The 26,101-nt window shown below is 41.2% G+C and overlaps 1 protein-coding gene across 1 annotated transcript in view; it reads right to left on the bottom strand.

Annotated features, from left to right (window-relative positions):
- Positions 1-26,101, bottom strand: part of PSME4 (proteasome activator subunit 4) — a 2,990,260-nt gene that overhangs the window by 1,679,695 nt on the left and 1,284,464 nt on the right. The window contains exon 20 of the mRNA XM_044055122.1: positions 3,020-3,115. Within this exon, the coding sequence (XP_043911057.1) occupies positions 3,020-3,115 (96 nt within the window). The remainder of the gene's footprint in view (positions 1-3,019; positions 3,116-26,101) is intronic.

Genomic DNA, 26,101 nt, shown 5'->3' on the forward strand with positions numbered 1-26,101 from the left:
GGGGAAGAGTGGGGAGAAAAAAATGTATTAATTTCTGACTACGCTGTTTAACCTGAACAGGGCTGTGATATGACCCTATTAGGATAAAACTGATAATGGCCTCTACTGTCAAACATCCCCATTCTAAATCCATCCCTGCTCAGGTATGTGTATACAGAAAGCTACTGTAGGTCATATGTGTTGGGGTGCAGATTATGCGGTTATTACTTCTATAATTTTCTTCAGAGTCAAACCTTAGAGTTGTGCACAGGAAGTCATTATAGCTTGTGTTTTGGTTGAGGACACTGTTAGCATCGTTTCTTTTACTTATCTCACAGACCTCAGAGACGTTCAAAGAAAGTTACTACAGCTTGTGTAGGGGCAGTATACTGTCTACGAGCAACAAACATTATTGTCATCATTATTTTTTCACTTTCCTCACAATCACACATCAGGCACATATATTAGTGGTTGCCTTTGGGGGTGAGGAATGAGGAGGCATACTGGGTATATGCATGTCATCAGTCACTTGAAATACATAACTGTGGCAATTTGAACCTTGGCTTTCATGCCAGTCTAACACCAGAAATATGCATAGGCAGTGACAATCTTTTTTTTTTTTTTGGAGGGGTAGGGAGGCTAGGCAGGAAGTATTACTATATAGGACCTGTGTATCCTCACAACAATTGTCTTGTCAGTTTATTGTGAGCTACTATTTTGTCAGCTTTGAACATTAAGCTGTGGACATAACTTATGCCTTCCTTGCAAGAAAAAAAAAAATAAGACTGGAAGTCTTTTCTAATTCATGATTTTTGTTTAGTCCACTATTGGAATAAAAGGCTGGGAAATGCTCTAAAATGCACATCAGAGCACCTATAACCCTATGGTTTCTTTGGCTCTGGCTTATTTGAATTATTTCATAAATGGTTATTACTGTGCTGTCTTGGACAAGAAAAGTGTGCTGAAAGGATGCAGGGAAAGCTAAAGCAGGATAGCAACACTGAATTTCTTTCCTTAATCATAATTTCTTTTCAAGATATCATTGGCTGAAGAGGTAGTATAAAAAAAAAAACCGTTAAAATGCACTTCAGAGCATACAGAAAGTTATGGCTTCTTGAAAAAGCTGAAAAGTAAGGCGAAATGTGAGACGTGTTAGAAAAAAAATAATGTGCATGGTGTGGTGAGCCAAAGATAGGGGTAAAACAGAGGGGAAGACTGGATTTTGTGTGTGTGTGTGTGTGTGTGTGTGTGTGTGTGTGCGCGCGTGTGTGTGTGTGTGTGTGTGTGTGTGTGTAGACCTAGAGTGCTATTTCACCTAAGTCCAGACCTGTACACAGAGTTGCTGCAGGGTATCATTGCTGCAACTAAATGCCAGTAACTGTAAATGTCCCTTTGTGAGAAGGGCCAACTTAGTGTGGTACATAGGCCAGTTGTAATGTAAGAGCATTGTAGCTACAGGTCAGTCTGTGTGTAGTACTCCTAAAAGTTTGCAGCATGAACTAAAATGATGGTTAGGAGGGGTGGCAGGGATAGGGCGATACTTAGACTGGAAGCGCATAGGGGGGGCCCCAACTTGACATTTGCTGGGTGCCTCCAAAATGCTAACACCGGCCCTGTGTACAGCTAAGTATCCATATCAGTGTCGCTACATAACTTTCCCTGCTCTTAGAAGTACATTTTCTGGCAACAATTTAGGATCCTGCCTGAATAAAAATGTTACTGCAAAACTGGAAGAGAAAATCTCCAGATGCTTTTATATTTTCCTGTTTCCATCTTATACCAAACTGAACAGAACCAGATACAAACAATAAAAAATTCTGTACACACTGTTCTTAAAACGTGTCATATTAACCTTACAATGTGATTACTGTAGGGTATGTTTATGCTACTGCTGTTGGATTGCTACTTCAGTATGTTATAATGATAGAACTGCTTAAAAGATGAATACAACAGCTGATGAGCAGTGCCCCTTGATGTCCATCTCAGGATGTGTTAGTGTTTGTTGCAGTCTGGAAAACACATTTCATACTATAAAACAAACACTGTGTGAAAATGCTGTATTACTATTTTAATTCTTTTTAGGCCACAGGACTGTCCCTTTACAATTTTTCTAAATCATTTCAGGCAAAAACAAGTGTTTATAAAAGTATTAATGTATTTTTTTTCCTTTTTATTTGCATACACAGAGTATAATGACCACATATTTGACCTCTGCAAAAAACAACTCTTTATGAACTATTTTACTGTAAATGAATGTCCCACTTAATAACATATTACTCTCTCTGTTAAAAAAAAAAAAAACATGAATAACTGACAAGTTGTCTTTTTACATTCCTGATTCTTGACTTTCCATCTTCCTAATTCTTTACACTACCAGCCACTGTCCTTGCTGCATTCACCCACCTGACCTTTCTACTATCCCTAATCTACTTCTAGAGTTACTGTAAAAACTTATATACTGATATTATTACCTTGAGTGCACAGTTTTCTCTACTAACATTTCTCCAAGTCATTTTGAGACGGCAATGTAACTTTGCATTAAACCTTTACTGATTTGACTTCTGTTTAATTTCTATTTGCAGGCTGAGCCTGAAAATAGTCTATGTGGGTCAGTGTTCTACCCTAGTTAACAAATAATAAATAAATGTATTTACATCTTGTTCTTTCTTTTGCTGTCTCTTATTAAATTTTTAGTCACTTTTTAAGCTTGTGTTTTTGAGTGGTGGTACCCCACAATACTACTGGAAACAGGAGAAATTATGTTTTTAGGTATGCAAATGATAAGGTAATTAACTGTCTAGATTTTTTGCTGGATGTAACTACTCTAACACCCTTTGTCTAAATTTTTGATATCTGCAGGTTGGGAGGTATGGCCCAAAGCCATAGCTTAAAGTTCCTCCACCAGTCTGTCCAACATAAACACATCTGCATTACACAGCATGCAACATCAGAAGCATATCTCACAGAATGGCATAAAACAGTTAAAAACTCAAGTGCTTAAGAAAGAACAGAGGTAAAAACAAAAGTCCTGTAACCTTACAGATCAGTTACTTTCACTCCTTCAAGGGGAGGTAAGAGATTCCCAGAGCCAAGGAGACAGTTGTGTACTATTGACAAAGACTGCTGTACATCATCTCTGTAATTAAAAAGAAAAAGTATCAGTGCTTGCTTCACAACATCATTGTACAATAAAGATTCTACTAAATGATGCAACAATGTTTAATTGTATGCTTGTACATATATTTGTAAATACAACAGGCATCTAATATTTTGAACATCTGTAATGCAAATTAACACCACAATCAAATGGCAGTTTGATTAAATCAACAAAAAAGGGGTGAGGGCAACTGTAAAATCAGAAAAATGTGTCAAGGAAGGGTGTGGAATGATTTGCAAATAGCCAGGAACTGCCTGCTGAAACAAAGTACAAATTATTTGAACAATCACCTTAAAAGTACAATGATAGAGCAACAAAGTACTGTAGCAATCACATACCAATAGGTTTACACTTATCTTTCAGAGCAATTTTTGACATTCTAAACTTTCCCAGCAGGATCTGCAGCCCCCCCCCGATATGCCTTCTGCCTCAAAGACTCTGGGAAAATGACAGCTGTCTTAGGCCTAGTAATAAAAAAAAACACAACAAAAGCTCAAGCCCTAGCAATTCTTCTGAGTAGATAAAACTGTGGTCTTTTAGCTAATCACAATAAAAACATTTAGCCTGACTGCAACAAGTAACTGCAAACATTGAGAGAATAAATCCTACCTAAAACATACAGCATATTAAATGGAAGTCTAGGGATCTGTGAAATTTAAACTAGGGCTATGGGAAGTGATCTTCTGATGAATTGTTTTTACTGCTGTTTTAGCTACTTTTCTGTATATAAAAAAAAATTAAGCCCGTTTCCTACCTTTCCTGTAACAAGTGTAGTCCAGATTCAGATTTGCTGTTTCCAGGACTGTATGCAAGCTTCTGAGCCCCCCAAGCTTTCTGTGTTGGAGGGAAGCCTTCTAGCTTATCAGTAGGAGTGGTAAGCACTAGGGTAACCTATCTACCACATAAGTGGTGGTTCTGGCCAGGAAATTGTAGTTATTGGCCGTTTGGGCAGTTTTTCCATCTCTCTCAACTTTCTGATTTAAAGGCCTGCATTTGCACTTGTTTCCCCCCTTTCCTGTAACTAGTTTAGTCCAGATACAGATTCTTAGTTTTAGCACCTGAATTTGCTTATTCGTGATCAGCACTTGTTCAGAACTTGCTGTAAGCACTAAATAAGCTACTAATTACTACAGCAATCAACCTTCCTCATTACCTAGAGGAAAACAGTTTTGGTACTTACTTTTCTCACTTGCTTAGAGAAAAACAGCTCTTGTAATCACTTTCCTCACTTATCTAGAGGAAAATAGTTTTTTTATTCAGGCATGTTCAAGGGTCAGCTCCCAGTGTTCTCTTCTGTCTATCTGATGGATCTGGGCATCTTGGGGCAATGTAGAAATTGCCTCATGTACACAGACAACCCTCTCCTCCTACCACCCAACACTACAACCTGTGAGAGATGCACTTATCTAGCCAAACTGGAGGTAAACCTCTCTCCAACCAAGACTGAACTTGACAGTCAAGAGGAGAAGGTAAACACTTGCACCACACCATACTCATCACATAGTCTCACTAAATCTACACCACCAAAATCCACACATAGAAACACAAAAACATTTGCAGATGCTCTCAATAATAATCTGCTCAAGCCAGAAATGCAAGCAACCTCCACCCCCCCAACACAACCCAAATGACACATAGTCCGCAGACTCAGTGTGCCACTCAACCACAGCCAATAAGGCAAAACAACGTATCCAACACACTAGTCGTAGGTGACTCTATAGTCAGGCACAACCGATGTCCAACTCACAAGGCTAAACAAGGAGGAGGTTACTGTCAGCTGCCTGTCGGGTGCCAGGATCCGCCACATAACCCACGCACTCAGGTTACTCCACAACAAGTACAAATATGACTCTGATACTGTCCATGTTGGTGTGAATGACCTGAGACGTACCTCCCTGGAATACATGAAAAGAGACATGGAAGAGCTGTCCAATCTTGTAGCCCAGGCAGGTATGACCCTAGCCCTGAGTAGCATTCTGCCATCACCCAGAATGATACCGCAGTACACAGACAAAATGATTGACTTCAACAATTGGCTAAGCTTCTGGTGTCATTCTAAAGGGATCCAGTATCTGTCTGCCTGGGATGACATGGTTGACAGACCATGATGCTTTGCCAGAGATGGCCTGCACCTGTCACCCCTGGGATTCCGGATACTAGCTAAGGTTCTTGCTGCCCCTATAGTGCCTTTTTTAGGCAAGGTTCAAATGACAAATTCACCACCGTAACAGGAACAGGCAAGCAAAAACTGAGGATGATGCGACTCAATGCTAGAAGTCTAAATCTCAAAATGCACTCACTCGAAGCACTCCTTAAAATGGAGAACATCGATATCTGTGCAGTGACTGAGACCTGGTTCAAGGCTCCAGAGAGCACACCTGCACTACCAGGCTGTAACACATACCACACTTTTCGGCCATGTAACCTGGACCGGAACACTAAAGGCAGAGGTGTGTCCATATTCATTAAGGATATCCACACCTCCAGGCTAGATGCTCAGCATAATGCATCCGAGGTTATCCAAGTGCAACTAACTCTGGGCAAAACTGCAATCCAAATTGTAGCTTGCTAAAGATCCCAAACCATGCCCCAGGATTCCCACTCCTCCTTTCTTGATGTACTGGAAAATATTAGGGTTCAACCAAACACCCTAATAATGGGCGATTTCAACTACCCCACCATTAACTGGGAAAACTACTCATGTACGAACTCCTTCGCTCAACGCTTTCTGGAATTCATAAACTCCAATGCCCTGGATCAACTTATCCACACCCCCACCAGGGGCAACAATATCCTAGACCTAGTCATTACCAACATGAGTGACCGGTGTTCCACACCTGAAGTCAACGCCTCATTGGTCCGATCCGACCATAAGCTAATCACCCAAGATATCCATATCCTGCCCCCACCCCCCATTAAGAAAACCACAGTAAAAAATTTCTCCAAAGCCAACTTCATGCTTCTTAAGACAGAAGTGGTGAACTTCATGACACCCATGCAGATGGACAATACAGTTACGACTACTGAATCCTACACAATTGCACTTTATAAGCACTTACATGAGTGCATGGATCGTGCTATCCCAAACAGAACCAAGATGCTATCCTCCAAAAAAAGGAAGCCAATCTGGTGGTCCCCTGCCATAAACAAACTGTACAACAGAAGAAAGAAACTCTTGCAAAAAAAGAGTAAAATCTCATGAGTGGAGGAGCTCCCTGTTCAGCCTCAGTAAGAAGCTGTGATCCCTGATAAAATCCTCCAAAGCTAGTTACGAAAACAAAATCGACACTGATTCTAAAGACAGCCACAAAGCATTCTATAGCTATGTCAAGAATCTCAATGGCAACACTCAGATCTGCTCTGAGTTACAGCACAACGGCACTAAATATACAGACCCAACTGATATTGCCAACATCATGGCAGATAGGTTCAGTGCTAACTTCACTCCCCTCTCACCCCCTAAAGGGCTCATCTCTATACCGGAAGAATGCAAAGTTCCTGCAATCATGGCTGCACAGGTAAAAACCACACTCTCCAAAGTGAAAAACACAGCATCCATGGGACCAGACAACATCCCAGGCTGAGTTCTACACGAACTACAGAACGAACTGTCACCCCACCTAAGTACCATGTTCAATAGTAGCCTCACCTCAGGCTTTGTGCCCGCTGAATGGTGCACAGCGACGGTTATCCCACTCCACAAGAGGGGAGCCACCACAGACCCCGGGAACTACTGCCCCATTAGCCTGACGAGCCTGGTCTGCAAGGCCATAAAACGTATCATCATGGAACTTATAAACAAAGACAGTGGTAATCTCCAAACTCTGGACCCCACCCAGTTCAGGTTTGTAAAAGGCAGATCATGTCTCCTAAACCTGATAGACTTCTTTGAAGCAGTCACCAAAGCCGTAGACGAGAGAAAGGTGGTTCACACAGCCTATCTAGATCTTGTCAAGGCTTTCCCCTACTCTGGAATTATAGATAAACTCACTAAACAAGGTATAAATCCCTATGTCACAATATGGGTTGCCAACTGGCTCACTGATAGAACCCACACTGCGAAAGTAGCAGACTCCAAATCCGACTTCACTGCAGTGACAAATGGAGTACCACAGGGTTCAGTCCTGGGTCCTCTCCTGTTTGGTATCTACTTCTCTGAAGTACAGGCTAACACAGAAGGTCTTTGGCTAATCAAGTTCGCGGATGACTGCAAACTAGGAGCCATAATCGAAACTCATTAACGATGTGGACATCCTACAAAAGGGCCTCACTGAGACAGATGTCTGGTGTCAAAGCCATGGCCTCAAGCTCAATGCTAAAAAGTGCATTGTCATCCCCTTTGGTAAAAACTCTGTACCCATGAACTACAACATAGCCGGTAGAATACTTAACACCAAAAGTGTGATAAGAGACCTTGGGACACAGGTGGACAGTAGTCTCTCCTTTGATAACCACATCGCCACAGTAGTCAGGATATCCTACGTGGCACACCTCATCACAAAAGGTTTGTCATCCAGAAAAAAAAGAGGTCACTGTTCCCCTCTACTCGTCACTCATTAGACCCATTATAGAGTACAACGCCCCTTTTGGTATGTACCTCACAAGACATCTACAACAACTGGAAAGGCCGTGGAAATACCTCACAAAGAGGATTACTGTCCTCAAACAGATGCCCTATGCAGACAGCCTCAAAAAACCCCAGCTTTACTCTGTTGCATATCGCCTACTCAGAGGCGATCTCTGCCTAACATACAAAAGCTATGTCAAACCCAGAGCTGTTGGACATGCTCCACTTAAAGAAATCTGAATCCCTCCGAGCTACATGCTCTAGGGACCTAAACCTTGTCACTACAATAAACAGAACATACTGGAGGGATAGATTCCTGTCCTAGAGACTTCCCATACTCTGGAACAAACTACCTATCTATATCAAACAAAGCTCCTCATTAGCACTCTTCAAGAAAAATCTTGATGATTGGATGGGAAATAGGAAATTCACCTCAGGGATCACCTCTGTGACTTTGCTCGACAGGGGCACAGTAAAATAATTATCTTGGGTGGCGAAAGCCAGGGTACCTTTTTGGCTAGGCTTATATAGGCCCTAGGGCCAATAGCCTAGTACCTACCTATGAACATACATAGCCAATAAAACACATTTGTGACAGACTGGTCTGTGGCACAGTGGGACGAAGCCCTGACTACAAAGCCCAGGCAACCCATGATAAATTAGCAGACCAGGCAGGAGAGGATGGCTTTAAGTAGCCAATTCCAAAACAAAAATACACAAGAAAAAAATCTTCACCTGGATACTGCAGCCAACGACGTACAATTGTAAATATCCAGAGGAAAAAAAGCACGTTGGTAGCACACAGCAGGTACGTTAGCAAAGGTATGTTTAATATAATAGAACACAAAAAAGCAAGCGCTTTCGCGAACAACTCCCGCTTCATCAGGTTAGTCTGATGAAGTGGGAGTTGTCCGCGAAAGCGCTTACTTTCTCTGTGTTCTATTATATTAAAAGTACTTTTGCTAACGTACCTGCTGTGTGCTACCAACATTTTTTTTTCTCTGGATATTTACAATTCCAAAAAAAAGACTGCTAGGCCTGTGGCACTGGCAACACCTAGTGGTGTCGGTGAGCATCAGCTATTTGTAGAGGTATATGTGACAGCATACACACCACCTCATTTTATCCAGGAAGCCAAAGCAAGCCTAAGAACAGCCTAAGTGAGGGAAAGGTAGGCCCATCCAGTGGCCCTCTTCCTAGAATCTAACTCTCACCACTGGGGGAATGGATGGACAGAAAGGGCTTCATGGGCAGGATATGTATGGGCCTATGGGCCACAGGGCTCCTGCCTTGGCCTTGGATTGCATGGCTTCCACTGAACAAATGGACCACTGTATACAGGTACTGGGGCAGTGTTCTGTGGAGGATGGGAGAAACATGTGTAGTAATGTATACAATATGAACTATATAACAAATGAGTGACAGCTAAAATTTGTTTTATTGGATATCTTTCTTTGGTCATGTAATTTCTGCAGATGTACCTAATTACCAGCTAAATATTCCTAGACTCATATCAGAGTTTTTTTCCCCTCATTAGGCAAAAACTAAGTTTACTTTCCTATTTCTTTTCTGTTACACTGTTTTTCATTATTCCATCTTGTCAAGACTGACAAATCTCTAAACCTGAAGCCACACAACCATTCATTTACATATTTTTTTCTACATCTACCCACACAGTCCTGCTCTTCTTGTTTAGCCAACTTATCGACCAATTCTATAAACTCTGACTAGGTGGATTAATTTACGACTTTAATTTCTGGGTTATGTTTTTGTAGAAGCCCCAGAAGTTTCATCTCATGTTTTTCCATTTTCTCCACTTTTTGTGGATCACCAAAAATAACTTCTAATTTAAGTCAATTTCTCTCATAATACTGCTCACAGTGACGTTTACAAACCTTTCTTACACTGATCTATTTGTTCACATTCCCAAGACACAATTCCATGTACTTACTACTTGATAGTCACATCAATAAAGATTGCAAACCTCTCAGACAGTGTGGATTATCTAGGGACTAAACATATCCTTACTCAGTCTTCCAATTAAGGGGAGCATCCAGCTCTTTCTCTCCTGTCCTGTTTCTGTACCACTACAGTTACCCTTATTGAACTGAATTAATCTACAGTCGCTGTTCATTAACTTTTAAGGGAAGAAATCTCCTCCCTATTGCTTTTATTTCAAGTTTAAGGACTGCTGGAACTTGCTGCTCTTCTGCCCTACCGTCTTTCACTCACTTAAATTTTGAAACCAGCTTTATATAGTTAGTGCTTCTCTTCCCTTCCTGCCCTAAGCTGCTCTCAGTGCTAGATTATGATGTCCATAGCCACTCCTTTGCAGTGTTATTTTTATTCAACTATTAGTTCCTTTGTACATTTTGAATTTCCCTATATGTAACAGATTGGGCTTGAGACATACAGGATTTAAGCAGCTTTGCCAGTGGCATAGCTAGAGGGGTGGTCCACCCTGGGTGGCACTTTTGGGACTGTCAACTTTAATACTGTTAATTAAAAAACTGTTTAAGGGCATTCTTCTTTAAGGAATGGCCCCGTTGCATCACGTCTGTGCATGTGTTGCTCTTCTTCTTCCTGTATGCGTGCTTTTTTACACACTTGCCTGTCAGGAGAGTTGTAATTGTTGCTGCTGGTTTTGTTCAAGTAAGGAATTGCTGCTTAGACCCCTGCTGATTTAATTCATCTGCTGCAAACTGCTGCTTGCGCCCGATTTAATTCATCTTCTGCTGTTCTGTTCAAGTACAGACTTAATTTTGCTGCTGATTCTTAAGTAATTTTGTACAGTTGCTGTTTACCCCTGATTTATGTGTGTGTTGATTCTTAAGTAATTGCCGCTTACCGCCGATTTATGTATGTGTGTTGATTCTTAAGTAATTTTGTGTAATTGATGCTTACCCCTGGGTGTGTGTGTGTGTGTGTGTGTACATACGTAGAAAAAAGCTTTGCAGCATGAAAGCTGTGGCAGCTAAGGGAACACTACTTACTAGAGATACTCTGTACAGCATGCCCTAAAGGCACTAACAAAAGATTCAAATCTCCTACCCTCACAACTCGAACAGTATTTATCCACTGGATCACCACTTTACACCTGGGATACTTTAATATAATTCCTAAGTCTGTTTAAAAAATAAATTTAAAGGACAGAAAGTGTCAAACTCTCTCCTTGGCACAGGAAACAGCAACACTAACTCACTACGTTAACTGAACAGTTAGTGTTGTAGTTTTTTTTTTTTTTTTTTACATAATAAGCATGAAACTTTACTCTCTGGCACTAGTCACACGCTGCAATAGTTTGTGAGTTATACGGAACAGGCCACCTATAATAGGCAGAAAATGTATGGACTGTGGACAAATGTACAAGTGAGAAGTACGTGAGCGTATGCGTGTAAGAAATAGGAAGGGGTGTGTATGAGTCTATGTAAGAAGTAGGTATATAAAGTTAGGGGTATGTGTGTGTGTGTGTGTGTGTGTGTGTGTGTGTGTGTGTGTGTGTGTGTGTGTGTGTGTAAGTAAGAGGGAGGTGGAGTGTGTGTTAAGAGGGAAGCTGGGTTCATACCCTGCAATTATCCAGAGTTTTGCCTCATTTTTGGTTTCTCATAAAATTGTGTTTTTCTGGCAAATCATTGAGGACTGAAGTCAGAAAATAATGGCAGACATTTCAGCTTTAGACTTCATATCCTTCAGAAAATGCATACTAATGCAAAATTTGCTGTTCTATTCACTTTCTAAGGAGGTAGGGGGATGTATGTGTGTGTCATACCTCTCAACTATACAAATTTTTCACAGACTGTCCAGATTTTTACCTCATATTTTTGGTCTGTTCTTTTTTTTTATTTGACAAATCACTGGGATGAGCTAAGAATTAAAGTTACTAAATAATGACATGCATTTGAGTTTCAGACTTCATATCCTTCAGAAAATGCATTCTAACACAAATAATGTTATTCTAGCAACTTTCTAAATAAGTCCCTAGTGTTGGGCCTTTGTCCCCAACATTACAACAGGCTTTGTCCAGTTCTTGTGTTAAGAAATTGAGAGGTATGGTGTGTGTGTGTGTGTGTGTGTGTGTGTGTGTGTGTGTGTGTGTGTGTGTGTGTGTGTGTGTGTGTGTGCGCGCGTATTAAGAGGTAGCATACCCCTCAGCTGTCAGCTGTCCATGTTTTTGAGAATGTCCAGATTTTTGCCTCATATTCCTCCTAAAAAGGATTGAAGTTGCTAAATAATGACAGACATTTAAGTTTTAGACATCATATCCTTTAAAAAAATGCATACTTGCACAAATCCTGTTATTCTAGCAATTTTCTAACATCATGAGAGCAATATTTATAATCTATCCCTATTTATTATACGATTTGTCCAGATTTCTTGCATTAAGAGATTGAGGTGTGTGTGTGTATTCGTGGCTGAAAGAGGGTGAAATGCCCTAGAGTTAGTTAGAGTTAACATTACAAAAATATGCATCTGGAGCATTTCTCCCCGGGCCTCCACTGAAAATTGGCTTTGTTCCAAGTCGAACTTTCCCGGTTAATAAATAATAAATACAAATAAATAAATAAAAGGTGGAATTTATTTTCAAGTGCATTTTCAAGGAATTGTGAGCTTCAAGGGAAGAGAAGTTTACTGCTGTTCATGCTGTCTGCTTAAAATGTGCAACTGTTTTGTTTAGCAAATGGTATCACTATTGTGGTATAGAATTTTAAAGCAGTGTTAGTAGCACAGCAGGTAGTATACTTCCACCTTGATGCAGAAGGCTGTAGGTTCTATTCCTACAGCATGTAGATTTGTATTTTAAGTGGGTGTTGTACTGCAGTCTTGAGTATGTCTGTCCTCCTTTGGATGAGATGAGATGCCTAGCAACTACGAACCTGTTATTCAGCTTGCTACCCATTCCATACTGCAATATACCAGCTTACCATTTCTTTAATGTAATATAGGCACATTTATTCTTCAAAAGGCAGCAGGCACTGAATTTGCAGATAAAACACTGAAATATACAGTTGTTTTCTAGCAACAAGCTCCTCATTAATTTCAGATCTCTTTAATGTGGAATTACTCAAGATGACTTACTTCTGCAGAGATTGTGCATATTGACTGATATTGGTGGATTGTAATGACAGAAGTTTAAGTGGCCTTTTATGATTGAAATGTTCTGAATTGGGCAGTGCGTCATTATTGGTTCATATGTTTTGTTTCACTGCTTACTGGAAAAATGTTCAAAACTATAAATTATAACACACACTATAAAGTGGTGCTGTATTATACAAGGGATCTAATTCAGTCATTATAATTAATACAACCAGGAAGGTGAATCAAAGAACTTTTGCATGGTCCTAAAAATGTGTGCAAGGGGTCTATGATTTGAAAACTGCTCAAAGGTAAACTTAACCTGCCACTGACCAGATGCATTTTCTTTGAATGAGGGTTTCAATGCTGTTTCAGTGAATGTGAGTTTCAAAGGCTGAGAGGTTTTAATGATGTCTGTTTTCATTGTAAGACAGCAAATGCCTAGCAGTGTTTGTGCTACAAAATTTAAAATAAAAGTTGTAAATTAAATCCAAATATCTGTAATCATTGTAGAAGTAAAGCATGAAGCAGTATGTGCACAGAGTTTTGAACAGCGTTTATGGCAGCTGGGGAGAAATAGCCAAGTAATGGGATATTGGAATGGCTGCATGCAGGGGACTCTAGGTTTGCACCCCCCTGCAAAAAAACCTGTGGGCTCCCCTCCTCCCACAGTATGTAGATGGATTGCTGATACTGTACTGTGTTGTACTTTAAATGGAGTGGATGTTGTAGTCTTGTGAATGTCCTCCTTTGGAGGAGATACCTAGTAACTATGAACCTATCAGTTTGCCATCCATTACTAGCTTAACTTTTTTTAATGTAACATAGGTAGTTTATTCTTCAAGGGCAATAGGCACTTTATTTGTAGATGAAACAATGAAATATAAAGTTGTTTGCTAGCAGCAACCTCTTCATTAATTACAAATCTCTTTAATGTGAAATTATTTAGATGACTTTTACTTCTGCAGAGATTGTGCATATTTACTGATATGGTGGACTGTAATGACGGAAGTTTGAGTAGACTTTTATGATGGAAATGTTCTGAACTGGGCAGTTTTGTCATTACTGATTCATGCATTTTGTTTCATTGGTTAATGGGAAAATGTTCAAAACAATAAAGTTAAAAAACGCTCTAACAAGTGTGCTGTATTATACAAGGAATACAATTTAATACAATCAGGAAGGTGAATCCAAGAACACATGCATGTGTGACAAGGGGCCTATGATTTAAAAACAGCCTAAAGGTAAACTTTATCCTCCAGTGGCCAGATGCATTTTCTTTGAATGTGGGTTTCAGTGCTGTTGCAATGAATGTGAGTTTCAAGGGCAGAGAAGTTTAATGCTAAGTCTGTTTTCACTGTGAGACTGTATCACTTTGTTTAGCTGATGTCTATCAGTGTTTGTGCTATAAAATTTAAAATAAGTTTTAAATGAAATCCAAATAATCATTGTAGAAGTAAAACATATATACAGAGAAATAGCCAAGTAATGGGACACTGGAATGCCTGCGGGGGGGGGGGAGCTATCTGACCATGATTTGTGAGGGGGGAGGGGAGGCAAACTCAAAGACTGCCCCAGGCAGCATAAACTCTAGCTAAGCCACTGGCCTGTGCAATATAGTTTTAAAACCCTCCCATTGCGAAGGCAGGCCATGGGGAGCACCCTCCTCAAGGCCATTCCAATTGTCAAAAAACAAGGGATCTCTCTGGCAAACAAATTACTCCTACAGAAAAATAAGTTCAATGGTTATGGTCTTTGCCATAAAATTTAGATGGTGCCGGGTTTGATTCTGACTTCTGTTCCCAGTCTGGTTATTTGCTAGGCTTGTAATAGTCAGCAAACTGAATGCCTAATATTTATGTATGAACCTATATATTTTCAGTGACATTCTGAATAATCATTAGGTAGTAAGATCATACAGATACTCTGGGCATGATCAGAGAGCTGTTTAGGACCATAAGCAAGACTATGAAAACAGCATGCATATTCTTCTGCAGTGACTGCCTTGTCTGTTCTGGAGTAAGAATGGAACCACAAGGAGGAATAGGTACATTCTGAGGAAGGCAGACCAAGTACTACATGCACAACTACCATCCCCATAGAATAAAGACAGGCCTTTATTGCTACCCTAAGAGACTTAACTGTCCAAAAAATCGACATAACCATTTGTGGCATATTTCTTTATTAAAACAGTTTTTACAGACTACCCTGGGATTTCGATTTTTTGGACAGTTAAGTCCAGGAGTATTTAAAGACAGCCTTTATTGTACCGGAGCAGTGCCTTGTGTTTTTTCTGGTTCATTTTACTGTGGTTCTGGTTATTAACATGAGGGAGTCTGTCTCTGACTGACTCGTACATCTGGCCATTCTACAAAAGATAAATGCTACTCCATAAGTATGTGTGATGTCCCACATCACTCAGCAAGCGTTGGCTATAAATGGACATTGGGTATAAAGCGGATGTTAACATCCATCAACCTCAGAATTGAATGCCGCCGGGAATCAGCGACTACGGAGTGGGTACTCAGGAGTCAGGCAAGTACCATGGGGAAGGCAGGGTGGGAAACTATACAGCAGCATATAGAAGAGAAGGACATCTGAAGTTATGGTAAGATTTTACACAACTATACTATGTCTTAGTCATATGCTGCTGTATCCATAACATGAGGAAGAATGCAAAAGCACATGCTATTACGGATTGGGAGGGGGACCACAAACATTTTCTACAAAGCCACGAATAATGGCTCTAGCAAAACCTGCTCTGGACCTGGGAATGATATCTAACTTGTAGTGTTTGGTGAAAGTGTGGACAGATGACCATGTAGCTGCTTCTAAAATGGCAGCTGTATCCAAGCCTTTAAAAAAGGCCCACAGGAGAACACAGCCCTAGTGGAGTGTGCCTTTACTGGGAAGAGGAGCCTTTTGCCATGGGCTGTGTAGCAAAAGTAAATAGCTTTTTGAGATTCATGAGGAAATGGTTTGCATGGAAATAAGATGCCCCAGGGCTCTGGGGTGATAGGAGATAAAAAGCCTATGTCTATGTACATCCAAGGAGTGAAGGACCCTTTCACTGGGGCACTGTGGCGAAGGGAAGAAGATATGAAGATTGATGGCTTGATTTAAGGAAAGTTCATTAACTACTCTGGGCATGAAGGATGGGTTAGTACGTAGGCAAACCCTGTCCTTGTGGAAAACTGTGAAAGGAGGGGAGGCCATGAGGGTTTGCAATTTGGAGACCCTTCTGTCTGAAGTAATGGCCACCAAAAGAATATTTTCCATGTGCAATGTTGGAGAGTGCAGTCTTTAACTGGCTCAAAGGGAGGTAGGGTCAGCTTTTCCAATACAAAATTAAGATCCCAAGGAGGGGGAATAGGTTTCCTCAGTCATCTAATGTGTACCATCCCTTTAAGAAAGAGTTTGACTTCCAGTCTGGAAGCCAAAGGAGGGGAGAGAGTTAAACATGCTGAGATGGCAGAAAGGTGTGTCTTCATGGAAGAATATGACAATCCAGTGTTCATCAGTTCACACAGATAAGACAGAACCACTGGAGGCTCTACACCCAGTGGTTGAAGTTTTTGTTTTAGACACCAATGAGAAAACCTTTTCCACTTGGACAGATAGGATTTTCTGGTATTGGGTTTTCTGGCCTCCTGCAAAACCTAAAGCACGTCTTCGGTATAAAGGTGTCTAAAGGGAATCAACATCCTATCACCCACAGTGTAAGATTTAGGGTGGATAGTTGGGGGTGTATGAGAGTTTCCTTCTCTTGTGTGAGTAGGTCCACCTGAAGGGTAACTTGTGGTGATTGCCCTTGGCTAGATGATGTAGAAGGGGGAACCAGTGCTGCCTTGGCCAAAAGGGGGTCGCCAACAAGATTTGAGGTTGTTCTCTCTGAATCTTCAGCAGAACTTTCTGTACGAGAGGGAAGGGGGGGTGCATAAGCGAACATCCTCTTCCATGGGAAGGAAAGAGCATCCACCTTCCCTGCCCCAGGGGTGAGTATCCTGGTGCAGTAAACTGGGAGTTGTCTGTTCATGGGGGAGGCAAACAGGTCTACCTGAGGTATACCCCATCGACGGTCCAGGTCCAGAAACACATCCCGGTTTAATATCCATTTATGAGATTGAGTCATGGACCTGCTTAGAGCATCTGCCATCACATTCTTGGCAGAAGGTATATGGACGGCTAGAAGAGATGCTTGTCTCTGTTGGGTGATATCCCACACCTGCAGAGGCAATCTACATAGGAGATAGGACTTTGTCCCCATACTTGTTGATGTATCACAGCACAGTGGTGTTGTCTGTCATCTCAGCACTCCTGGCAGGATTTGAGACTTGAAGATTTGGAGGGCAAATATCAAGTCTCTCATCTCCTTGATACTGATGTGTTCCCTCTGTTGGGAAAGGGTCCATATGTTCCTTACTCTCCACTCTCCTAAGGTTGCTCCCCAACCCAAGTCTGAAGCATCTGTGTATAGATCCTGACTGGGGGGAAGAGGTTGTAGGGGAAGACCTGGATTGGCAGAAATCTGGGTAATCTACTACTTCAGTTCCATGGAGAAACAGTAAAGATGAGGTACCATAAACTCCAGAGGGTGCAGGTGCAGTTTCCAGACTGCCCTTAAGTACTAATGAAATTTCTTCATGTGTAGCCTTGCTAATGGTACCATGGGAATGGTGGACGCCATGAATCCCAGCAGCCTCAAACTCCCTGGCCGACAAGGTTTATAGAGAAATAAGAGGTGAGGGACAGAATCTTGTCTAGAGGAAGACAAGTCATCATTTGTCCTGTGAGAATCCTGCATCCTAAGAACATATGATACTGGCAGGGGGGTAAGAGAGGGTTTATGGTAAACCCCAGGTGACTCAGGAGGGGGATGGTATAGTCCAGGTGCTGCTGGATCATCTGTGGAGACAATGACTGAATGAGGATATCGTCCAGACAAGAGAAGAGTTGGATCCCCTATGTTCTGGTGAAGGCAATGACTGGAGCTAGACACTTTGTGAACACTCTTGTGGCCACAGAGAGACCAAATGGCAAAGCACAAAACTGAAAGTGCACAGAACCCACTGAGAAATGGGAGGAATTTCCTGAAAAATGAATGGATAGGTATGTGCAGATAGGCATCTTTTATATCTAAGGACACCATGAAGGCCTAAGAAAGGATCAGAGGAAGAAGAGTAAGTAGAGTAAGCATCTAGAAGGAGGGCACCTTCAGAAAGGTATTCAGATGTGACAGATCTAATATAGGTTTTCAAGGACCTTCTTTCCTGGGGACCAGGAACATTCTGGAGTAGAATCCTTTCCCTTTTAAATGTAGGGGTATCTCTTGAATAGTGTTTTGTGAAAGGAGGGCCTGCAGGACTGGAGGAAAGGAATCCATTTGGTCTTGAGGTGATTGAGGAATACCGTTGAAGGTTAGTTTGGATTCCCACACCATGAAATAACCTTGTTTTATGATTGACAGGACTCAAGAGTCCAGGGTAATCTGTTTCCAAGGAGGGAAGGATATGGAGAGATGCAGGGAGAGAGGGGTAGCTGGGCTTAAGGCCTGTTAGTCACAGACTACCAGGTATGGCCTGAAAAGGCTGCTTCTGAGCTGTAGCAGAGGGAGAAGACCTGGAAGGGGGTCTGCTTCCTAGAATCTTTTCTCCCTTTGGAGGACATATGTCTGGAAGGCTTCCTCATGTAGGTTGTTCTAGCTGGATAGTTCCTCTGAAAATATAGAACTGAAGACACAAATATGTGTCTGAGGTCCTGAAGTTCTCTGCCCTTCTCCTGAAGGGCCTTAAAGAGCTCAGCAGCTGCTGTAACAAACACAGTCTTTGTTATGCAAGGGTGCATCCACCAGTTTTGATGTAATGTCATCTGGCAAAGGCTGTTGCCTAAGCCAGGAGTATCTTCTGATGACAGAACCTGAGGCTGCAGCCCTTGCTGAAGCCTCCACTGCATCATAACTACATTTTATAGAGTGTCTAGTAACTTGACTGCAGGAATTTAAAAGGCTAGAGATCGTAGCTTTACAGGGGGAATCAGGTAGGTCACCCAAATGTTTAATGGCATCCATGAGGAGTGCCAAGGAACATTTTGTCATATGACTTTGATAATTGATGGCTCTCACAGCTAAGGTAGTAGAGGTGTAGACTTTTTTGCCCAATCTTTCCATAATTATACTTTCCGTAACTGAAGGGAGTAAGGAAGTGGAGGGAAGAAGCTTAGATGTTTTATCTGCAGCCACAGAAATAGTTGATGGATCTGCAGAAGGGGTCTTGAAGAGGAATTTAGCATCTTCAGGGACTTTATAAAATCTGTCTGGATGCTTGAGTGCAGGCGATTGGAAATCAGAGCCTTTGAAACAGCCAGGAAGGCATCCAAAATGCAGGATGTTCAGGAGGAACTGCAGATGGGTTAGAGGACTCCATTTGTAAGAGGTCACAGTACCTCTTTTGCGTCTCAGTAACCTGACTGCAGTTCCATTTAATAAAAATCTTTCATTTGAACTACAGTCTCTTCAAATGTAATGTCTTCCCCAGGGGATTCAGTTCCATTTGACTCCTCCTCTTGGGAAGCATACCCCAGGGGAGAAACAATTTGGGAGGTGTAAGTGAGGGATTCATGCCCTGAAGAATCCTCTTTCTCAGAGGAAACATCAAGCAACACTTTACTCTCTGGAGTGGAGACAGAAGAGGCGTGGGCAGAAGCAGCGGCCTGGCGTAAGGCTATGAGAGCATTAAGCAGGCCTTGAGTAAAGGCCTGCCAGTCAGGGGATTGGTCCAATGGTACAGTCGGCTGAGAAGGAGCAGTATTTTTTGTTTTCTGCTTCTTTGTTTTGGGAGAGTCAGCCACAGAAGTGCATGAGATTCGATGAAAAGGAGCAGAGCCGGACGTCGGGCAACATTCTACAATGTTCGAAATAACGTCTTCCTGAACAATGATTTAGAAAACCCCATGTGGGCCCTCTGAGATGATAAGCCTTGGTTTCTCTCGGTGGCCAAGTTGGACGCCTGTGACTCCCTCTGGCAAGTGCTGGCAGCCTCCTTAATGGCTTTCCCCAGGTACCAGTCAGTGGAAGGTCCGCGGATTCCGACTCAGTCTCCAGGCCTTCACAGGCCTCAAGAGGTATGGTTGGAATAGAGGACACAGTCGTAGGATCAGGCCTAGACTTTTTGGCCTTTCTTGTGGGCGGCTCCTCCGAAGTACCCAACGTTGGGTCCATGTCTTTCGCTAAGAGTTTCAAACTCTGATTCTCTAGATAAAGTTTTAGAGCAGCCAGATGGCTCCTAAGCGTTTTAGGTACAAATGCCTGACAGATCTCATTAGTGGTGTGGTCGTGGTCTTGGCTTAAGACAGAATAGGCAGAGCTCATGTGAGTCTTTATGTGGAATCTGCCTTCCTCATTGACACTTGCCCTTACTACCTGACAACCCACAACACAGTAGCAAGAAAGTAACAAAAACTCCTAAAGGGTACTTATCTGAAGTTGGACAAGCAGGAAGTCACTATTCCAAGTGAGCAATGACCGGAGCTGGCAGTCACAAATGCAGTAGAAAAGTTCTGAGGTTAGTGCGTGCTGATGTCTGCTTTATACCAAACGTCCGTTTATAACAGACATTCGCTGAGTAATGCAGGCCCTCGCACATACTTATGCAGTAGCATTTATCTTTTGCCGAATGGCCAGACGTATGAGTCAACCAGAGGCAGACTCCCTCATGTTATGGATACAGCAGCATATGAACAGAAGGACATCTGCAGTGATGTAGGTCTAAAGACCACAGATATGGATCTCCTTGCTACTACCTGGAGCTCTGGCTCCCCTTCCCCGACCTTCATGTTTAAAATAAATCATAGTAATATAAAAACAAAGAATATATATAGCAAGTCGTTCAAGATCTTTAGTTGACATGCACAGTTCAGTTTGTAAAGCTTTAAAATTCCAGTCCTCTTTTTGGTAATATAGCTTTAAAAGTTGAAATATATTCAAAACATTCTCACAACTACAAAATGCTGACCACCTCGGCAAAAGGCTGATGTTATTAATAACAACCTTTCCTCTCTAAATGATGTAAAGACCCTTTTACCATAAAAAAACGAGAACATCCTTTGCCTGAAGATTCTTGGTAAAAGATAATAGGGCACTTGGCCAGCCCAGCAATCACACTGTCAGCACAATTCCAACTGAAAATTAACTTTCTTCGGAGCAAAATAGTCTGCTAGATAGATCTAGATAGCTGTGTGTGTGTTTTCTTTTATCTATCTAGTTAACTCTTTTTACTTATCTATGTATATGATTTTAGTTATGTCACAGACTTGATGATGGCTTTATTGCATTAGTTAGTTGAAAGCGATTGTAGTTAAAAGTCAGTCTTGTTATATGTATGTTATGCTTTTCCTAATACCTGACTTTGGAATGTGGGTTGCAAATAGTGTTTTCCTCAACTAGGGTTTAGTTTGATCTAATCAGCAGTAGTGTGTGGGGGTGGGTGCTTGCTGTTCTTAAATGCACTTTTATGGGCCTGTTTAAATTGTTTGCCTGGAATAGGCTGGTTTAAAATTACTGTTTATATTGTTTGCCTGGAATAGGCTGGTTTAAAATTAAATAATACATATATTTATTTATTTATTATTTTATTTTACATTTGTTAACCGGGCTAGTCTATGTCCATTTTCAGTAGAGGCCCGGGGAGAAAAGCTCCAAGCATGAACGGTGCGAAAGTTAACAATGTATAGGCATAAGAAGGATTACAGAATAATTCAGTATTAGTCTTAAAAAGAGAATTCATGATACACTACAACAGTTAATTTATAAACATACATAGCTATCATAGAGAGTAGAATAGTCTAAAGGAGTAAATAAAAATACATTTCAAATTATAGCAAGTTTAATAGAGACTCTACTAACTGATTATTCATCACACAGTAGAAGGTATGTGCAAGTCTCAGGTAGGGAGGAGAGGACAAGTGGTGTATACATAATTCAAAGAAGGAGAAGTAATATAAATTGGATAGTTAGGTAAAAGGAGTAGGGAAAAGGGGCAATTAAAAAATAAAAGTTGAGAGACCAATGTCAGTCAGGGTTAGTGCATGGGCAAAGCCAATGAGTTTTTAGATGTTCTTTTAGGTGTTTTTTAAAAAGAGAAGTAGAAGCAAGGGAAGATAATTCTGAGGGAAGCTGGTTCCAGATTTTTCCTGCAGTGTTTGAAAAGAGAGAATCCCCAGCTTTGTTTTTAGCTTTTTTAGAGGAAACTAGAAGCTTATTAGCAGAACGTAGTGTGGAAAGATTTGTATACGGTGTAATTAGATTAGTAAGGATAGGGGTGTTGTTAGGGTGGTATAGGATCTTTTGTGTAATGAGTAATTGTTGACAGATTATGTGGTTTTTCAATTCTAGCCAACCTAGTTGTTTGAGGTTAATGCAGTGGTGAGTTTTAAAGGGGGAGCTTGTGATAAATCTAGCTATGCTATTATAACAGGTGGAGAGTTTCAAGAGATTAGTTTTGGATAGGTTAGTATAAATGATAGAGGCATAGAAAAGGGTAGAAATGAGGTGTGTTTGGGCAATAGTTTTCTTAGCAGAAGGGGTAAGGAAGGCTTTGATTCTATAGAGGGTACCAAGTTTTTTATTAACAGACTTTATAGTGGAGTTGATGTGTTCGTCAAAGCTGAGACGATTATCAATAGTTACACCTAGAAGGCGGGTTGTAGTATCTGGGGTAATGATAGTACCATTGTTGGAGGTTAAAGAGAGGAATGGAGTAGGTGATTTGTGAGTAGGGGTGAAAAGCAGTAATTTAGTTTTTTTAGGATTTAGGAGGAGGCAGTGTTGCATAAACCAGTTTTCAACATTTTGAAAAACAGTTTGGGTAAGGGAGTGTAGAGTGGCTATGTTCTTGGCGGTACAGATTAAGGTGGAGTCATCAGCGTATTGAATACATGTGGCTTGTGGTATGGTGTCATGTAGATTGTTAATAAATAAAGAAAAGAGAAGGGGACCTAGGATAGAGCCCTGGGGTACTCCGATATTGACTGGTAGTAGTGAAGATAAATTGTTTTGCCAAAGAACAGCTTGCTGTCTATTTTCCAGATATGATCTAAACCATTGTATAGCTTGAGGGTTGAGAGAATGGGCAATTAGTTTGTCAAGTAGTGATTTGTGGTTAACCATATCAAAGGCTTTAGACAGGTCAATAAATAGGGCAGAGGAAAAAGAGTTATTGTTACGATTTTTATTTATGGAATCTGTAAAGGATAAGAGGGCAGTCGATGTGCTGTGGAATGGCCTAAAGCCATGTTGGCAGTTTGCAAGTAGGTTATTTTGTAGTAGGTGACTAAGTAATTGTTTGTGAACACATTTTTCCATTATCTTAGCTAGAGGGGAAAGTAAGGCAATAGGGCGATAGTTAGAAAGCTCAGTAGAAGGACCACCTTTGTGTAGTGGGATAATATGGTATATCTTCCATAGTGCAGGGATTTTGCCTTCTGTAATATTCCTGTTGATAATGATGGAGATTGGGTATGCTATGGCTTTTGCGGCTATTTGTAGGAATTCGGATGGGAGATGGTCAGCGGAAGGGGTGCAAGGTTTAAGTTTTCGAAGTAGTTTACAGATGAGGGATGTAGATACCGGTTGAATCTGAAAGGTAGGTAGGGGACTATTACAGGTGTTAGTTTGGAAAGTGGTGGGAGGTGGTAAAGAATTAGCTAGTGTTAGAATGGCTTCGATAAAGTAGTTATTAAAGGCATCGGGGATCAGGGTGGAATTATTATGGTTGAAGCCAGTTGGGTCTGGAGTAGTGGTGTTGCCTGGATGAAGGAGTTTGTTTATTCCTGACCAGAACTTTTGAGGAGTTTGTTGGTTGGTTTGTTGTAGTTGAAGGTAGAAATTTTTTTTATCTCTAAGAATATCCTTCTTAGTGGCGTTCCTTAGCTGTTTATAGTGAATGTGATTTGTTGGGCATTTGGTAGCTTTCCATTTTGCCCACATTTTATTTCTAAGGAGTATCTTCTGCCTGGTTTGTTTTGTGAGCCAAGGGGCAGATTTGTTTTTTATTCTAGTAGTGCGTATAGGAGCATGGCAGTCAAGGATTTGAAGAAAGTTAATATTAAAGTAGGTAATGGATTCATCAAGTTCTAGATGGATTAGTGGTGACCAGTCACATGCTTGCAGCTCCGTTAGGAAGCTGTTAGGATTAAAGAATCTTTTTGAGCGAGAGGTTTTGATGTTATGAGTGTTTGGATGATGGACTTTTTGTCTAATAATGTAGGTAAGCATGTGGTCGCTGATATCATCAGGAAGGGTTCCTGGAGTATAATTGTTAGGGTGACTATTAATAAGGATCCAATCCAGAGTAGTTTCCTTGTTACTGGGTTTGTGGATTCTTGTGGGAGTTGTTATTAATTGTGTGAAACCAAAAAGGTTTATGTGATTGGTAGGGTTCATAGAACTACAATTGGACCAGTCTATGTTAAAGTCACCAAGCACAATGGTCTCCTGGGGTAGTTGGGTAGAGAGATGAAGAAGTAGGTTCTCAAGAGTACTGGTATTATTATTACCTGGGGGTAGATACATACAGAGAAGGTAGATTGATTTGGAATTATTGATTTGGAGTTTGGTAGTTAGGATTTCTGAACTGGTGGCAAATGATGGTAGATCATTAATGGGAGTAATTTGGAGGTTAGATTTATAAATAATGGCTATACCTCCACCTTTTTTGGTTTTTCGGTCATTTCTAAGGATGTTAAATCCTGGAGGGGTAATTTCCTGGTCTAGAGTAGATGGTTTAAGCCAAGTTTCTGTAAGACATAGTATGTCAAATGAGTGAACATCAAGGAGAGCATGTAGATGGGAAATTTTATTGTTTACACATCTAATGTTAAGGTGGCCTATTAGGAGGGAGTTGCATGGTTTTGTTAGTGTAGAGACTGTAGGTGATGTTAAATTGATTTGGTTGTTGGTATAGTTATTATTTGGGCCAGGATTTGGATGGATATCACTGTCTATGAGGGGGTTTTGCTGGGGGTGCTGTAGAGATTTAAGGAGTTTAAAGTGGTTAGGAAGAGTCTTTTTGGAAGAGAAATAGGTAATTTGGTGTGTTCTGTGGAATTTTGGTAGGATATAGCTGGACATACAGGTTATGTTGATGTGGTTATGGGAGCAGATGACAGAGGGTGTTATTGTTTGCCGGATGTAAGGGTTTTGTTCATGGAGAGAAAGATGTTCAAAGTGGGTGATTAAGTAAGGTATGGTAAGTGAGATCATTGTGGTGGTTAAGAGTAGTATGTTTAAGAGGATATGTTTATTTGATGGAGCCATAATAGAGAGTAATGTTAGGTTGGGATAAGGTAGTATAAATAGGTGAAGTATAAAGAAGAAGTGAGTTATGAAAGGGATAGAGCAGGGTACAAAGAAATGAGGGAAGAGTTTGGGGGAGTTTGAAAATGAGGAAGAGTTGTGAAGGAAGATAGTATAGTGGATAGATGGAAGTTGTAGGAGTGGTAAAAAAAGGAAAGGGTGATTAAATAAGGTAATGGGTAGTTCTAAATATTTGAGTGAAATGGGAGAGTGGCCTGGAATTGGCAAGGTGAGAGATAGGATAGGATGGGAGGGGGTGTGGCCAGTGAGGTATAAGTCTAGGACCTCTGGGGGTGGGTGGAATTTGGGGGTAGGATAGGGGAGCGGAGTGAGCCCGCAGGGCGAACGGAGCGGGTAGAAACAGACAAGGAGCAGAGCAGCTGCAGGAGAAACAATCAGTCAGCAGAGAAGAATACAGCAGGTAAGTGAAGTAAGCATGAAGTGGGAAGGAGCAGGGAATAAGTATGGAGTGTCCAAGATTATAGGGATGTAAAGCAAGCTAGAATAAAGGGTACAGTGTGAGGTAGCAAGTAGCTCTAGGTCAGATAAGTATAGTGTAAAGCAAACAGAATAAAATGGGTGAGCTGGAGAGATAATAGAAGGGTCAGTAGTGCCCCCTACTGGACAAAGCTAGAATTGCAAGCAGTTGCAGTATAGGGAGGAGGATTGTAGTTCTAGTTAAGGGTGGGAAAAAAGCTGGTAAAAGGGGTAGTAACAGGTGGGAAAGGTGTAAAGAGTACAAGGTAGCTATGTATGAGAGGGGGGGGGCTGCTGGACGACCCGGCTCAGGACGAGCTTTGAACCCCTGAAGCAACAGTGAACGGTAGTAAGTTTACAGGTAGGACACAGATAACATACTTTCTGAAATCCTTGAAGGTGGGAGCTGGGAGTAGAGGCTTGGGAGAGGAAACCATGGCTATTTGTTGAACGGGTCCTTTGTCACCAGTTTGTTAGGTTCTCACAAAAAAAGTGGTCA

This window comes from Protopterus annectens, chromosome 1.part2 (assembly GCF_019279795.1).
Source record: "Protopterus annectens isolate FY-2018-M chromosome 1.part2, PAN1.0, whole genome shotgun sequence".
Classification (NCBI taxonomy): domain Eukaryota; kingdom Metazoa; phylum Chordata; order Ceratodontiformes; family Protopteridae; genus Protopterus; species Protopterus annectens.